The 17,213-nt window shown below is 36.4% G+C and overlaps 1 protein-coding gene across 1 annotated transcript; it reads left to right on the forward strand.

Moving 5' to 3' along the window:
* Positions 1-908: 908 nt before the first annotated feature.
* On the forward strand, positions 909-14,884 carry LOC113105894 (UPF0687 protein C20orf27 homolog). The gene is made up of 6 exons (XM_026267269.1): positions 909-1,101; positions 4,394-4,492; positions 9,827-9,963; positions 12,295-12,433; positions 12,984-13,109; positions 13,847-14,884. Exons 2-6 carry the CDS (start codon positions 4,474-4,476, stop codon positions 13,945-13,947), a joined length of 522 nt encoding a protein of 173 aa, XP_026123054.1. The 5' UTR covers positions 909-1,101; positions 4,394-4,473; the 3' UTR covers positions 13,948-14,884.
* The last annotated feature ends 2,329 nt before the right edge of the window (positions 14,885-17,213 follow it).

Raw genomic sequence — 17,213 nt, forward strand, 5'->3', positions numbered from 1 at the left:
CATGTAAGAAGAGGAGGATGAGGAGAGAAAGAGGAAGGTTTAGAGAGTGTTATCAAGGCTGGATCTGTCAGACCACAGGGTTTTTTCCTCTTTGTCTAGCAGAAAAGACAACATTATGTGATGTGGACATAGTCCTCAGGCGGGACTATGCACAAAGACATGATGCTGAGAAAGAATAAATCTCTTATTGATCCTGATTCTATAACTGAAACTAACAGTATTTGAGTGTAACATACTGTACTACTCATTTAGAATTTGAGTTGACTTTTCTGTGTGTGAGTTCTGAGTAAATGAGAGATGGCTTCAAGAAATGTGTTTTAGCAATTCAGAAAAACTGTAATTTTGCAATATTTTTTTTTTCTGATGTGAGCTGTTGACAACAGAGGATAGCGTTTACAAGCAGCAAAAATGTTTGTTGTTATGCAAGTATCCTTTTTTATAGTTTTTGGCAACACTAATTAATTTCCATCCAGTCAACAGACATTCACATGCCATTCTTTTAAATAGTAGTACTATGATTAACAACGATACACCACGTAAAACAGTACATACATATAGTGTTTTATCGATGTTAGTGACTGGTATAAATATAACATTGCACTAAATGGATATAACTATTTTAATACCTTTTATGCCGTTCTCAGAAGGTTAATCGAACAAAACGCATTTGTTGTAATTTATCTGCGTACTCATATTAGATTTATATTCATGCAAAAAAGGCGGATACGGCTAATTCATGATTCACTGGTGTAACCTGTCTATGTGAACGACCGCGAGAATCAGTGAGCGAATCATTTTGGTGAGTTGACTCAAATGACTCGAGTTGCTGAGGTGAATCAAAAGTTCCAAACACACACTCAAACACCCTCACATGCGCTGTGCACATCCAGACAGAACAGAAACCACGTGATTAACGCGGAACTTGTAGCCCCCGAGTGAATATTAAATCGAGAGCAGTCGATCGCACAGCAGTGCCTGGCCAGTTCTGACTGAAGCTTTGGATCGAGCGGTTCTGCTTCTGGTTCATTTCTGGAGCCTTTTTCTACACGCGATTCTAGACTGAAATATACAACAGCAGAAGCTCATTATCAACGAGAATAGGTGAGTATATTTCAAGCCATTGCTTTTGAAAACGATCGATGGTACATAAGTTTGTGCACGACTATTAGAAGATGACTCGAGAAGATCCATGCATTGTGTCTATTTTCATCGGATCTGCTTTTAACGCTTTGGAAGTCTGCATTTCATTGTTTTAATGTCTGTGGAATATATATCTACAGTCGTTCGAGTCTCAAATGCCTTTGAACAGTCTGCAGACATTGCTTTCTCAACACCAGACAGGATGTGAAGGCTTCATTAAGATATTTTGTAATGCAACATACTGAATGGCATTGAAAAGCGGAAAAGAGTTATAGAAGGTCCATTTGAAATGAGGAAATACCTGTCAGTCCAGGTTAGGGCTCAGTCACTTGCCTCAGGAAAATTACAGTGAACCATTAGTGAAGAATGCATGACAACAGGCCACAGCAGATGCTTCCGGGGTTTCTGTGTTTTTTCCAGATGGTTTTCAGGGTTAGGATGCATGTTGAATATGTTTCAGTTCTAAAGGTTTTGACATGAACATAAATGTCCTTGTTATATCAGTCCGTATGAGACGGTTGACCCAGTTTTATCTCCCTTTGTATCTTGTTAGTTACAGACTGGAACTGGTTCATATCTGTTGCTTCACTTCAGTTGTCACTTCAGCCAAAGTGTGTGATGTAGAGATGGAGGGGAATCTGTGTGATTTGACAGAGATTAGATTTCTGGTTATGATGTAGTGAAGAAATGAAGGGATTATTACAAGAGAAACTGCATTATTTCTGCCCTTCTCACTCTGAATTTATTTAGTCGTTTGTGGAAGTAAACCGAACTGAGAAAGAGAATGAAAGTGTGTTTTTTTTTTTCAGGGCACGCCCAACCACAGCTGCAAGGATTGTACTGTAAAATGAACAAGATATAATTTTTTCTACAACTGTCCTACCCACTCCCAAGTCTTCACATCTTAAGCTTCAGTTGCTCCTGCTATAATGTATTATATTAAAGTAAATCGACTGCATGTATTTCTGTAGCTTGCAGCCAAATTTAATGCAAAAAAAACAAAAGTGTATATATAGTTTCAGCATTTGGGGCATAAAATTAGTTATTGCAGTTAATGCACAAAAAAAGTTAATGGTGCACATCAGTTGCATTTGGTGCACAAAAATGGTCATTCCATTTAGCACATAAATAAATTGTTGATGCATTGCATTTGATGCACACAAAATATTTTTAGCATTTAGTGCACAAAATGTGTTTATTGCACAAAAATGTTTTTTTTAATTTGGCACACAAAATTAGTATCGTAATATAATTTAGTGGACACCTTATTTATTAGTGCACAAATGTTTTAGTTATTGCATTTGGTGCACAAAAAATAAGTGCACATAGTTTACCTATGGGTATGCACCAAATGCAGTATTTAAAATTGTATATATTTAGAAGAAAATGTGATGGTGTTTGGTTGTGCAAAACCCACTGCTATAGAGTCAGGGTGTTGCTAGGGGTATTCTGAGTTGTTGCTAGGTGGTTATTTGCTTGGCCAATTTAAAAGAGCCCTTCCACTCCACGATGATTGTCTTTTTCATGCAAGTCTGACATGATTTGATACTTAAAATTACGGTTTTGGTCAGGTCACTAACCCTAGCATGAGCAAAAGAAATAGGGATGCTCTTTTAGAAAGCATCACTTATGGCTGTTGTACAGCTTATCCTCTGCACTTTCCTTATCTTTCATTATTGAGATAGACAGGCAGGGACAGTCGCTCTCAAATGGCTAGAATAGCAATGAGAATGATTCTGCTTTTATGTTGTCCTGTGCTGAATGTCTGCTACGATTATGATCTGAGCTTTATGCCATTTAATTACGTTATCAAGCTTTCTCCTCGCCGATATGCATTTAACATACGACATCAGGCTCTTGCGGTATGTTTTTGTTTTGAAAGTAGAGTGGATGGGCTTTACTGAACAATACTAGACAGGTCTGATTCTCTCTTGCAGTAGACGCTGGTGATTAGGTGGGCTCCATGTATGAATGTGTGTGTCTCAGCTCCCGAGTTAATAAAAAAAAGTCCCTCCATACTCGTTCGTCCCAGTCTCAGCGCTTCTCTAATGAGTTGCAGAAAGATGAGCTCAGATAAAAGTACAGTCACCATCCAGAGGAAGAAGGGAGATTGATAAAACACAAAGTCTAAAACTTAAAATTGCTGACTGTTCAAACAGCACTTGAAAGTTGGAAGTCATTAATGCACATCCGAATGCGCTGAATGCATAACATCCCATCTGCTGAGTTGCCTTGATCTCGGCGGTGTTTGAGGTCTGGATTTGAGCCTTGAGCGGTCTAATCTTGGGCTTAGTCTGGTCTCATGGGGTCTAGTATTGGTGGGTCCCATTACTCAGTGTCCTAGTGTGGATCTGAGTCTCAGCTTATAGTCTATGACACTATTTCCAGTGTATTAAAGCTGATAATGACCTCAAACACTGGCTGGCATGTTATCTTGGCATTATAGAGAATTAGTTGCAGAATTTGGTGCTCAAAAATTAATTGCTTTTCGTTTACAAAAAATAGCTATCGCATTTAATGCACAAAAAATATGTATTTGGTGCACAACCAATTAGTTATTGCATTTGATGCACGAAAAATAGCTATTGCATTTAATGTACAAAAAATGTTTATTTGGTGCACACAATTAGTTATTGCATTTGACGCACAGAAAATATTAATTTGGTGGACCAAAAATGGGTTGTTGCATTTGGTGCACACACAAAAAAAAAAAAGAGCGCGAAAGAGAACAAGATAAGATTTGTTTATTTATTTTGAGGGGAGATATATTACTAAAGGATCAATTTTTGACCATTTGTGTAAGACAAAATATATTTATTTTGAAAGTTGCCCTCATAATTCACTTTTAATGCTTATTTTGCTTGTGCCTCAAGTGGTCTAGCCCAGGTTTAGCATTGGTCTGGGAGGGTCTCCTCTTGACTTGAAAGAAATTACTTTGAAATGGATGAAGAATCCTAAGAAGCACTCAGTGATGCTTTAATCCAGCTCTCTCAGAGTGATTTTCCTTCATAATTCTCCGCTCTGGGGTGTCTGTCCTGTTGCATTATGGTTAGTACAGCTGGCTCAGTTCACTGTGTGTCATGGCAACATGTGGCGTTTTAACAAACATAATGAGAACCTCTTAACTGTGTTTTTTCCCCTCTCTACATAATTCTTGTTTTCTTTCTACATCCGCTCTCTCTGTACGTCTTGCACTTTAAGCTTCTGTTTAATGATTCCTTTTTTTTGTGGTTCTTCTCTTTCTGTTTCTCAGGGTTGTTTTGAGGACAGATGCTATCTACGATGAGGCCTTAACTGACGCTTTCCTTGAGTTTCGTGTCGATCGTTGCTAGAATGGCCACTGCTAAGAAAGGTACGTCCAACCTTCACAACTAAACTTTATCATTTTGCAGGGGTTTTGACCTGAAATATGACCTGTGAGTGTTTCCTGTTTCTTTTTTTGTGTAAAGAAACATGCTTCCTGTGCCATACGTCACATACAATATATACAGTACTACTGCAGAACAACAGACATGAACATTATCATGAATTATTAGTGGTGCTTGTATGGCAAATATCACTCTTACTACTATTCTACTGACCTTACAGCGCTATATATATATATATATATCATTTTTGTTTTTTTTAAAAGAAGTAGGATTTTCAATAAAAAATGTTTGATGGAAATTATTTTTATTCAGAAAGGATGCATTAAATTGATCAAAAGTGACAGTAAAGTCTTTATACATTTATGGTGTTTCCACAAAATTAGAGGCAGCACATTTTGTACATGTTCAGTGTCACTGTTTTTACTGTATTTTGAAAAGCTTCTTTTTAAAACATCAGAAAAATGTACCAACCCCAAACTAAAATAACAAAAATAAAAAAAACTCATAAAGAGCTGCTTTTTAATAATAATCTGACCACACTTGAACTTCAATCTGTTTCTCATGAGTTCTGACAACCTGCTGCTTTTCCATTCTCAGGATTCAGGAATGAGACTTCGAGTGATTTTAATAAAGCTAAAATAATAATCAATTCTTGCTCAGTCGGTGGTGACTCAGCAGTTGCAAAACAAGTGGGCTGTTTCTTATTATCAGGAAATGTGTAAGATCTTGTCTGTTTTCACATCTGCCTTTCCAGATCCGTCGGAAAAACTCCCTAAAGATAAAGACGGTCTTCTTTCATTCCACTATTTATTGTGGGAATCAATCTGTCTCTCTCGCCTCTAGTTATTGTCTGAAGGCACAAAGATGGTCTCCATTTTTGATTCTGTTTACGAATGCGATAAAGTTTAATTCTGGATGAAGGCAGAGAGTCTGTTGTTGCAGCAGCTCCAGAACAGACAGCTGTGCAACATTCACAAAACATCTTCCCATCACCGGCTGTGTCGTTGAATATTAAAGCACGAAAACTGACCCCAGAACAGCTTTTTGCAAATGCTTATTTCCATAAGCCGGTTCTCAGAGGCCAGATTTCTTGTTGTTGCCATGGTGACTGTGTGAAGTTTTAGATGAGGTTCATAAAATGTAGTGCCTCTACATCACCACCAGGCATTCGTTTAACATCTCTACTCCCAGCCAGACTGCAGCATTTCAGATTGGTTTCAAAGAACAGATTGAGGTTCAGGCTCAAAGAGTCACATCTGGAAAACATTGATGACTCAATATACTCCAGGATCACTCTGATGATCACTCGGAGGAATACAGATCTTAAGTTAAGATCTTATATTATTATTTTATTTTTTCAGGAGACACTTTTATTTGCTGATACTTTGATATGCATGTTCATATATGCTGTTTTTGATATTCTATATTTAATATAGGGTTATATAAGGACAACTGAACCATTACCCCAAAAGTGACCTGTTTTGTTTTGCTTTTTGTTTTATTATTTCTTGCAGTTTTTACATTCTTATTTTCTGTGTAAGTAATTTGTTTGCTTTAGATTCTTGCTTTAAAAATAAAGCTTTTTATTAATCATTATTATTATTATTATTATTATTATTAATAATAATAGCAGTACTAAAATAATAATTGAATCTGTTTTTCTAGCTTGTGTAGAGTTCCACGGATGCTGAAGCCTTTATTATTATTATTTCTTTTTTTTTTATATGATTTATATTTATGTATTTTAGATTCGTTTTTAATTTAGTTATGTTTTTGTGTGCATGTTTTCTCTGTAAGCACACTGAGAAGCTTGCTTTAAAAATAAATTTTATTATTATTATTATTATTATTTCATGCTTTTTGCCAAATATCTGGCACTGGTAAAACATGTACTACTATATTTCTTATTATTTATTAAGTTGTTTTGACATTGCATATCAGGATAACCACTAGTGAAACGTCTATGTTCTTGTGACGCTTTTTCAACACGATACTCCTGCGTATGGGTCTCAGACGAGGGTCACAAAAACCCGAAAGTCATGGACATAAATACATAAAGTCGTCAGGCTCTGCTGGTGTGGTGATGTAGTACTCATGGGTCATAAAATGTAAATGACTACATGTGTGTCCATCTTAATCCCAGATCTCTGCTCCAGGTCAGAGAGTATTTTAACAGTGCACAGATGCATCTGTGTCGGTCGTGAGAGTGTTTATAGTGCTCTACATTGGCCGAACGGTTGGAGTCACATAACCTCTGTAATGAGGCCAATACTGTAGACACTCCTGCACAAATGCTGTCCCATCCCAGCTCACATTACATCATGTGTAATTTTAGCTCAGTAGCCATCTCTTCAAATATACTCATCCTAAAATTGCATGTGCTGATCTTGTTTATATTTTACACTTTGCATTGCACAATGCTTTTATAACATAATGCTCTTCATTTGTAGCACGCTTTAGATGAAAGCATCTGCCAAACGAATAAATGCAATGTTTATCGAACATAAACCTTGAAATATCTAGCCAATACTCTCATCTCTTATTTGTTTTTATAACTCCTGTTCTTTTCACACGATGTTCTGTGAATTTCAAAAGTCATTTATTTGTATTCATAGCGCAGGGATCTAAAGAGTCCCTGATGTAATCTGCAGTCTCTCAGTCGCTCAGTGGCCGCTTATTTCAGTCCACGTGTCCCGAGGGCTGACGATGTGCCCTGGATTAGCTTTATTTGACACACACAGTGCTAATGTCTGTAACATCACAATCTTATATTGTGGCCGCTGTTATTGTTGCTCATATTTTGGTTTAGTGATCTGAAACTCTGAACTCACATCCTGCAGTTGTGTCCGTGCAGTCATGTGGCTTTTTGGCAAGCTGTTAAATTACTATTTGAGTCATATCCAGATATTAGAATAGCATGGAAATGAGTTTTCGACTTTGAAGGATGATAAACCTGGAGCTCAAAACCCTCCACTTGTATGAACAAGGTTAGCATCTTTGTGAAATGCTCATTTAATTTAGATTTAAAGTAGAAGAAAAAGTTCACACAGAAAGGGAAATTAAGTGTGACATCTTATCTCCAAAATGCAATAAAATCAAGTTTTATTTGCAGAGGCTTTGATCAGACATGGAGGACTTTAGAGTGAAAATGAAGGACAAATCTCCACATCTGGTTTTCATTACAGTGTGAGCGTTTAGATTCTGTTCAGATGTTTGGCATTAAATTGATTAAATGTAACAGCAAAGGCATGCTACAGAAGATTACGATTTTTAAAATAAATGCTGTTTGAACTGTTCAGACTGTCTATTCATTGAAACATGTTTATTTTCACAAACATATGAATCAGAAATGTTTCTTGAGCAGCAAATCAGTAGATTAGAATGATTTCTGAAGATCATGTGACACTGAAGACTGGAGAGTAATGATGCTGAAAATACAGCTGTGCATCTCAGAAATAAATGACATTTTTTAAAATATATTCACAAAGGAAATGGTTATTTGAAATTGTAATTATATTTCACAATATTACGGTTTTGTCATTCAATAAATGCAGCCTGTGAGTAGTAGAGACTTCTCTCAAAAATATCCCTAAACTTTTAAAGGATGTGCGTGAAGACGTTAATACTTGGTTTCCCTAACCTAGACGTACCTGTACCCTGATCCTGCACCACAAATGGACTTTAAATGAAGAATTAGCATTGATCATGCACTTTAGTTTGAGAAATGTACCCCTGAGGCCCTGATTACTTGCTTTATTAAAGCAGACTGTTAAAGAGAAGAGCCTGGAAGAACATCGCAAGAGATTCTCTTTCTTTTAGCTTTGATATTTTTAGTTCTGGTGCTTTAATTAGCACTTTGAATGTGCTGTAGGTGTTCGACAGCTTGCACAGTAAAAGCTGTAAAGTATTTTAATAAATAATTACAGTTTTAAAAGGCTCTTATATTCCTGTTCCATTTTGTTGTGCTCTATCTAACTCTTTTTGAATGCATCTTACATGAACCTTTCCTAAAACCACATCAAGTGAACCTGAAACCAGTTTTTCAGTGAATAAATCCTGTGGGAAAGAAAGACTAAAAATAAAACCAGCCATATCAGTTATGTTCGGCTCAAAACATATTCATTATTAACCAAGCATTCATATCTGCATACTAGTCATATCCTGTTGTCTGCATTTATTTTTAAATTCTTTTTAGGTGCTTGTTTGATCCAAAGCTTCAAGGAATCATTCAGCCAAAACATTTACTCATCTTCAGGCCTCCCAAAATGAGTTTGTTCTTCCTCAGATTTGGAGAAATGTAGCATTACATCACTTGCTCACCAATGGATGCTCTGCAGTGAATGGGTGCCGTCAAAATGAGAGTCCAAACATCTGATAAAACATCACAATAATCCACACTACTACAGTGCATCAGTCAACATCTTGTGAAAAGCTGCATGTTTGTAAGAAACAAAAACATTTTCAACTTTAAACCATCGCTTTCAGCTAAACTATGAGTCTAAAGACAAGACCATCCTCTGTTGTCTCTCACATCCAAAGGCACCCACATAATTTTTCAGAGCTGTTTTGGTGTGCTTTCACTTTTTAAACGGTGCTTTGCAGATTTCTCCAGATGACTTTTTCACTGGAAGAAGCATTATTTTGGATAGAGGACTTTTGAAATTAAAAATAATACATTAAAAATTAAAAACCGCTTACTGATGGATTTGTTTCTTTACAAACATGCAGCTTTTCACTTCACAAGTCATTAACTGATGGACTGGAGTGCTGTGGATTATTGTGAGGTTTTTATCAGCTGTTTGGACACTCATTCTGACGGCACCCATTCACTACAGAGCATCCATTGGTGAGAAAGTGATGTAATGCTACATTTCTCCACAACTCTGTTCTAATCAAGAAACAAACTCATCTTGGATAAACTGAGGGTCAATACGGTTTTCAGCAAGGTTTCATTTTTGGTTAAACTATTCCTTTATTTTTAAAGCCTGTAAGACCTTGAAGTCATTTGGGTTATTGACCACATCTGTACAATTTATTCCTACTGATCAAAGTGTTTTAAACTGATTTGGTTTTGTATTCATTACAGTTTATACCTTTTTAAGCTGGTAAATTCAATGCACTGACTAATGTAAGGCCACGTTTGCTATAACCTTCTTTGAGTGAAGAAATGAAAACATTTTCAGGGGTCAGCTTGATTTGAATAATTTCAGCTTGCAGAACATTTATCATTCAGAGACTCACAATCTGGATGTGTGTAAACCTGCGGTCGGTGTGTAATTAGCACAGCTGTAAGTGCTTTTCTTTTGTTGCTCCTGCAGCGTCGTCTAAGACGGGGGGCGTTCGCTTCGCTGAGGAATCCTCTGAAGCCGCTCAGTCTCATGTGCATTTTGACGAGAAACTGCACGACTCCGTTGTGATGGTGATACCTGAATCAAACGGAAACTTCCTGGTTAAGGTGAGAGCTAATTAAATATCTGGAATCATTCATTAGCTTAATTTGAAGGTCTTCAGTCACGAATATAACAGGAAGAACACTGAACATTGATTTTATCTTCAGCTTCTTCCTTCCGTCAGCATGTTCTACTTGACTTCTAGCCTTGTTATTAAGTGAAGAGACAGTGACAGAACTCATGCCAGGAGCCATTCCAGCTGTATCTGGGATTTCAAGAGGAAAAACAGGATCAGGAAATGACACAAGCCAGACTTACACATGAGCAGCAGGGTCAATATGTCAGAGCATATGTGCGCTGACCGCTAGACCACAGCTTTGACCAAAGGTTTTTTTTTGTGCAATGCATTGCCACCAAGCTTCTCACTAAGACAAACTCTTTGAAAAAATACCCTTTACTTTTAAGCTGTGCAACTCATTTTGTAATGTGTGAAGCTGAATGATATCTCAAACCATGCAGCTTACGCAAGAAAAGAGCAGATGTTACTTTTCTAAGTGATCAGGCTTAGTTTTTTTAGAACTCCTTGCATGGATGGATGGATGGAACAATGCATAGAATAAATAATGAATGGATGGATGGAGCAAACAATGGATGGATGAATGAAATACGAATGGATGTGATGAACAAAAAAAATGGATGGAATGAAGGATGGATGGATGATAGAAAGAACAGTGGATGGATAGAATGGTAGATTAATGGATGACAGAAAGAATGGATAGAATGATGTATAAAACAATGGATGCATAGAATGAAGGAGGGACGGATGAATGTATAAAATGACGATAGAACAAAAGGATGGATATGATGATGGATGGATCGAAGAATTAATGGATAGAATGTTGGATGATAGGAAGAACAAGGGATGTACAGAATGATGGATGGATGGATAATAGATAGAATGATGGATGGAACAAACTGGATGGATGAAACAATGTTTAGAACAATAGATGCGTAGAAAAAGGGATGGATGGAACGATGGATGGATGGATGGATATATATATATATATATATATTTAGTTAATAAAATTTTAGCACATTGCATAATCAAAGCATTATGCTTTAGTCTTTCAAATATAATTCTTACATTTATATACTTTTGTAGTGTTTTTTTAAGTTTATTTGTATTTTTCATATCTTTATTTTATTTGTATTTTTGTACTTTTGTTTACTATAATGTAATTGCCATGAATCAGTGTGTGTTTGTTTGTTCATGTATAAAGGAATGTGTGTTATGAAAGTAAACGGGGCCTAGTTTGATATCATGTCGACTCGTAACATGTTTTAATAGTTTACTGAAGCTCCACTCTCACAAGTTGCTTGTTGTTGTTGTGAGAACAGTGACTTTTTGAACAGATTTGATGGCAAAGAGACTCAGTGTTTGCGATCCTCCTACTCTCAAATATCTAAGAGACATGATACACAATCATGCTTGCGTTCACTCTCTTCACTGCAGATGTCTCTCTCAAACTGCCCTGTGCTGCAGTATATTAACACCTGTAGCTCTGGACTGTCTGTTCTGTTCGATCAGAGCGTTTTTGACGAGGGCTCTGGTCAGATAAGACATAATTTGATTCTGTCATCCTTCATTGAGACCCAGATGCAGTTTGACGTTTCCTGGCATGCGTTCTGTCGCTTCTCCAGTCCCCTTTGTTTTTATTTCAAAACATCATCTTGATTTCCTTCCTTGTTTAGTAAGATCTTTAAGTAATGAACATTATATCTGACAGATTTTCAGTTACATCTCCGGATCATGTAATGGATTATAGAATAGATTTCGAATGTCTTTCATGCTCCTAAAATGAAGATCTTTCATAAAATTATATTAATGAATTTCATCATATTTTTTAATAATTTAAATCATCAGTATCTACGTGAAATTGCATAGTTTTTCTCTAGTTGGGCTTCTGGAAAGATTAAATTTCCATAAAATAAATAAATATATATAATTTATTATTATCTCAAATGGCAGGCTTTGTTGGGTTACTAAGCCAACTATGATTGTATAAATTATTGTTCGACTCTAAATGAATTGTATGAAGTTGACTATGATTTCATCATTGGTCCATCAAGGCTGATTTCATTAATGATATCGGCAATCAACCATGATTCATGAATGAAAGTCAACTAGGGATTCATAAATAAGTAAACCGTAATCCATACAATGATTTCATCACTCTGCTAAGATTTTATTAACATCATTCATCACAGTAAACTATGATCTCCGATAAAGTGCAAACAACAGACTGACTTCTAATTCTGGTGTCTCATAAATCTCATATAATCATAGACCTGCTGACAGCCAACCATAAGCTCTCTGCTTCTCTCCATCTCCTCAGGTGGGCTTCCTGAAAACACAGCACCGATATGAGATCGTGTTCACACTGCCGGAGATGCCAGAGCTCGGGAAAGACGTGTGTCCAGCCCCCATCCCCAATCCGCACCTCCGGATCACTAACATAACTCCGTCCTCAGATGGTACGTCCCATCGCTCAAGGGTCAACCCTCTGACCCCAGACAGCTGAACATACTGATGAAGACTTGTGTGACTTCTAGCAGTGATTCCCAAACATTTGACCTACAGTACTTCCTTTCCCATTTTTAAGTGTAACTTAACTCTTCAAATCCTTTAGGGATATTGAAAACCTTAAATTAGCTGCTATCCAACTTTTTCTTCCCGTAAAAATGGGTGTGAACATTTGTAAATTCTATGTGTCTGGCTTCTAGTCTCTTCCACATCCAGCTGTTTTTAGCTGCTTGATGTTGTTGTTTTCCTGCTTGGTATTGAAAATCAGTGTCTTACCTTATTATTTTAATGTATTAACTTAATTGTGAACACGCACTGATTTTAAGTGTAAACAGATCATTTTTGTGCGAGATGCTTACGGTCTGATCAAATGAGTCTGTTTTAAAAAATTGGTGGAGTGTTCCTTTAAGGCATTTTCCATTGCCCTGATGCATGGATTGCATAGACGAATCTGTAGATGACTGTATAAATCACATTTTGTTGTTGACTCCTTGTCTTCAGGAGGTCTGAGGGTGACATGTGAATATATGGCCCATCAGGAGGGGGTGATGTGTGAGGAGGTGCAGATTCTCAGTGAGAGCAAAGAGGATTCAAGCGTGAAGGTTAAAGTTCATGCTCGTGTCATGGGTAAGTGACAGCATTTTTATTAGTATCCTGGCAATTTCGTAGAGTTATAGTTGTTGAGAGGTTTTGGGGTGATGTTTAAGGCACACTCTTGAATGATATGCTGACTGAAGGAGATCAGTTGTAAGGTTATTTGCTGCCCTCTACTGGTGTTTTTATGTAAAACTGATTAAAGGGATATTTCAGGTAAACTCATCTGCAGTATGTGGCATAATGTTCATCCCCACAAAAATAACTTCAACTTGTCCCTTGTTGCTTTTCGCAAGATTTTTGAAGAAAATGAAGAACAGAGACAATATTTTGATATTCACAGATGCACCTATCTTGTACCGATCACGGCATTTTAAAAGTTAAAATAACAGTTTACCCAAACATGAAAACGTGCTGAAAATGTACTCACCTTTCAGGCCATCAAAGATGTAGATGAATTTGTTTCTATATCAGATTTGGAGAAATGCAGCATTGCATCCTTTGCTCATCAATGGGTGCCGTCAGAATGAGAGTCCAAACAGCTGATAAAAACGTAACGATAATCCACAAGTAATCCAGTGGATTATTGTGATGTTTTTTATCAGCTGTTTGGACTCTCATTCTGACGGCACCCATTCACTGCAGAGCATCCATTTGTGAGCAAGGAATGCAATGCTGGGTGAACTTTTCCTTTAAAACAGTGTGTTCTGTGCACTGATGATGCTGTCCATATAGAGTTTAACTTGTGACTTGTTTAACTTCTCTGTCAGACCGTCATCACGGGACTCCGATGCTGCTGGAAGGTGTGCGCTGCATAGGAGCAGAACTCGAGTACGACTCCGAGCAAAGCGACTGGCAAGGCTTCGACTAAATGCTTGAACCTCACAGACTTCCCAATCACTGACAGAATATTCCAGATTCTGGACTTCTGTTGTCAGCGTCACTGCTTTCTGCTCGCAGCGTTTGGAAACAAACTGTGGTTACTAGCTTGTTTGTACTGTAACTTTGCAATGCAGGAATGATCTGTTGTTTACTATACTGTAGCTCTCTGTGATTTGTCGTTTTTCTGGTTTGGATAAAAAAAAAAAACAATCAAATGGTGTGAATTTCAGTGTCATGGTGAATGTTTCTTTTAGATAAAAACAAATATAATATGCTATTATGTCTGTATTTCTGCACTTTCTCGCTCTAATCTGATGTGATTTTAAGGTTTCTAAACCAATTCTTTGAATGATGCTCGTGCTCAGTGTGAATCAGCCTCTTGTTTGCACCAGTAGGAGGCACTGCTGACCACAAAATCAATCTTACATGTTTCACATTGAACTTTGTTGGCATCTTGGCTTTAAAGGTTGAATGTTTTGAAATCTATCGAAATAATTTACTCAGAATCATTAAGATCCAGCAAATGTTGGAGATGTTGTCTGCCCTGATAGATTTTTAACAAGATCATCACATTAAGGGCTGTTCATCATTCATCTTTTATGTGTAACACTGGTCTGTTTTGTCGAGCAAAAGTGCCTGAAATCATGTACATTGAGTTTATTTTATTGATGCCAGCATGTAAATCGAGCCATTCATTACACATTGAATGTTGGGCAGCCTTATTCCAGCATAGTATTGTATGTCTATTCTTAACTCAACATAACTGCTATTATGAGGTCTCTGGATCTCTCTGTCCTTTCGAACTGAAATTTTAAATAATTTCTACCAGAGCAAATAATTTTGATGGTTTTCACTGTTGACGACTTGTCTGTTTCTGCATTTTTTTTGTACTCTCAAGCAAATAAAATTAACTTCTTGTTTCAAAATGCTTTTATGATCATTTGTGCATCGTGAAGCAATTGTAAATCAGTGCACTGAACAGCCACTAGTGGTCAGTGTACTCTAAAATAATGAACCTATTCACAGTTCCAGGAATATAAGGGCTTGGACTTTTGGTTGCTGTATTGGTAACTGATGAATGTACAATAAAACCACATGTTTGATAATGCATGATAATCAAGTAAATGATACCATACAAATGTATTAATGTCCACTAATCAATTGTCCTGCAGAAGATTGAATGAAATTAGAAAAACTTGTGATTGTGATCTGACTGGTGAGATTTTATTTCATTTTTAAAGAAGGCTAAAGGTAGTTGAAAACCTCATGCTATTTCTTAGAAACTTCATTTCGATCTTACTTTCAAATAATTCTGAAATGTAGCATCATATATTTACATAATGTATATGTATGAATAAAAAAATAAATGCATCATGCATTCCTCATTCATATTTTCTGTAACCAACATTAAATTAATTTAAGGTTACCGCCATTCTAGAGGGAGCTGTAGCAATTCATCTCGTGTTCAATAATGATAAAGTACGCTCCATATTTTATAGCGAGCCCAAATCAGCTCGTCAAGGTTTGTGTTTCGTGTGTGTCAGGAGGATCTCCTCCTCCGGGCAGAGTATTGTCTCTATGCCCGAGTGTCACTACCTTTGTGTGTCACTGCGACATCTGACACTGATGGACCGAAGCAGAAAACTCTGCTCAAAGCCAAATGAAGCCTCCTATAATACAGCTTCCTCACGACACTGCCACATGTTCACAGATGTGAGAGCATGCGATGCAGCTGGTTTGACTTGAGTGTTTTCAAACTCGTATTGATACAAACCACAAAACTGACAACTTCAAGAGATTCACACAAGTTTCCATTAACAGACTAAAAGATAGCTGCGGGATGGACAAAATAAGTGACTTTACATTTGATTAATTAACTTGCTATTCTTTGTTATTAAAATGTGTTTGCGAAAATACGAGCGCAAAAAACGCGACTGTATTAAAAAAAAAAGTAAAAAATAAATAAATTAAAAAAAAACTCGATATTGTTTGTATGCTATTATAACCTAACGGTTTGTTTTCTAAAATACTAAAATTTCCTTTGTGTTTGTGTATTAGACTACATGTTATTGTGAAATATTATCTACATAGTCTACAGTTTTATATAGCCAATTATTTAGAATAAAATACGTTGATTTTATGTTTTCGATATTAGTCTGTTCGCAAAGGGTTCACGACGTCTTAAATTGTTGCGAGTTTATGCCAGTTTCCTTGTTATCTAATTGATTTTTCGTTCCGGTTTAAACGTTTTCTTAGTTGTACCTATTACTGTTCACTTTAAAGATAACATTTTTAAAAACGTTAAAGGATGTTTATTTGGTCTCATCAACTAATACGGAAAAATGTAGGCTAATTGAATAATAGCTACTGATATTAGTTATTATTATTATTATTATTATTATTATTAACTACTGTTACGTTTTGATTTGAGCTTAAAAATAAATAAATAAATAAATAAATTAGATGCACTGTAACTTTATTTACCCAGGTTGAGAAGCCTAGGCTAACATTAAACGATGTTGAATGAATCGTATTAAGCCTCATTTTATTTAACTTGACAAAATATGTCTGGTAAAATATCCAACCAACTTTTATTAGAAGATGGAACGGAAGACCAGCTCCACTTTATCTTTTTTTTTTTTTTTTTTTTTTTTTTTTGGAAAGTCCATTTCTGTATACACAACTCTTACAGCATTGACTGTTAATTAATAAATTAATTAATAAACTTTTAGCTGTATACGTTTAAAAAAAAATCTTAATTTTGTTGTTTACGTAGGCTATAACACATTGGCAAATATATAATCTTGGATTTTTTTGTGTGAAAGACAAAATTAATAAAACTTTAATCCGTCTTCATGACAGTTATCGGCTACAGTAAAAACACAAGCTAGGTCTACTTGTGTAACTCAAACGTGTTCAAATTTAAATTTAATTTTTGTTTTGTTTTTTTTATTTACGTGATGTTCTGGAATTATTCGGCTAAAACTGGAGGGAGGAGGGTCTGTTTGTTTATTTATCTGTGTGCATGCTATATCTGCTGTTTTGCAACTTTGGTGTGTTGGAGGAAAGGCCCGTGCGTGAGACTGTGGGGCCAGAGAGCAGTGGAGCCAATTAAACCTCTCTTGACTGTACTGTTGGTTTGAGGAAGTGACTGACAGCTCCATTCATCCCGTTCACGGTTTAATCTGTGCTGAGCAGCTGAATTCAATAATGAGCCATTTCAGCACTGAATGATAAACACTGCTGAAAGTGGCA

The sequence above is a fragment of the Carassius auratus genome, chromosome 7, assembly GCF_003368295.1.
Source record: "Carassius auratus strain Wakin chromosome 7, ASM336829v1, whole genome shotgun sequence".
NCBI lineage: Eukaryota > Metazoa > Chordata > Actinopteri > Cypriniformes > Cyprinidae > Carassius > Carassius auratus.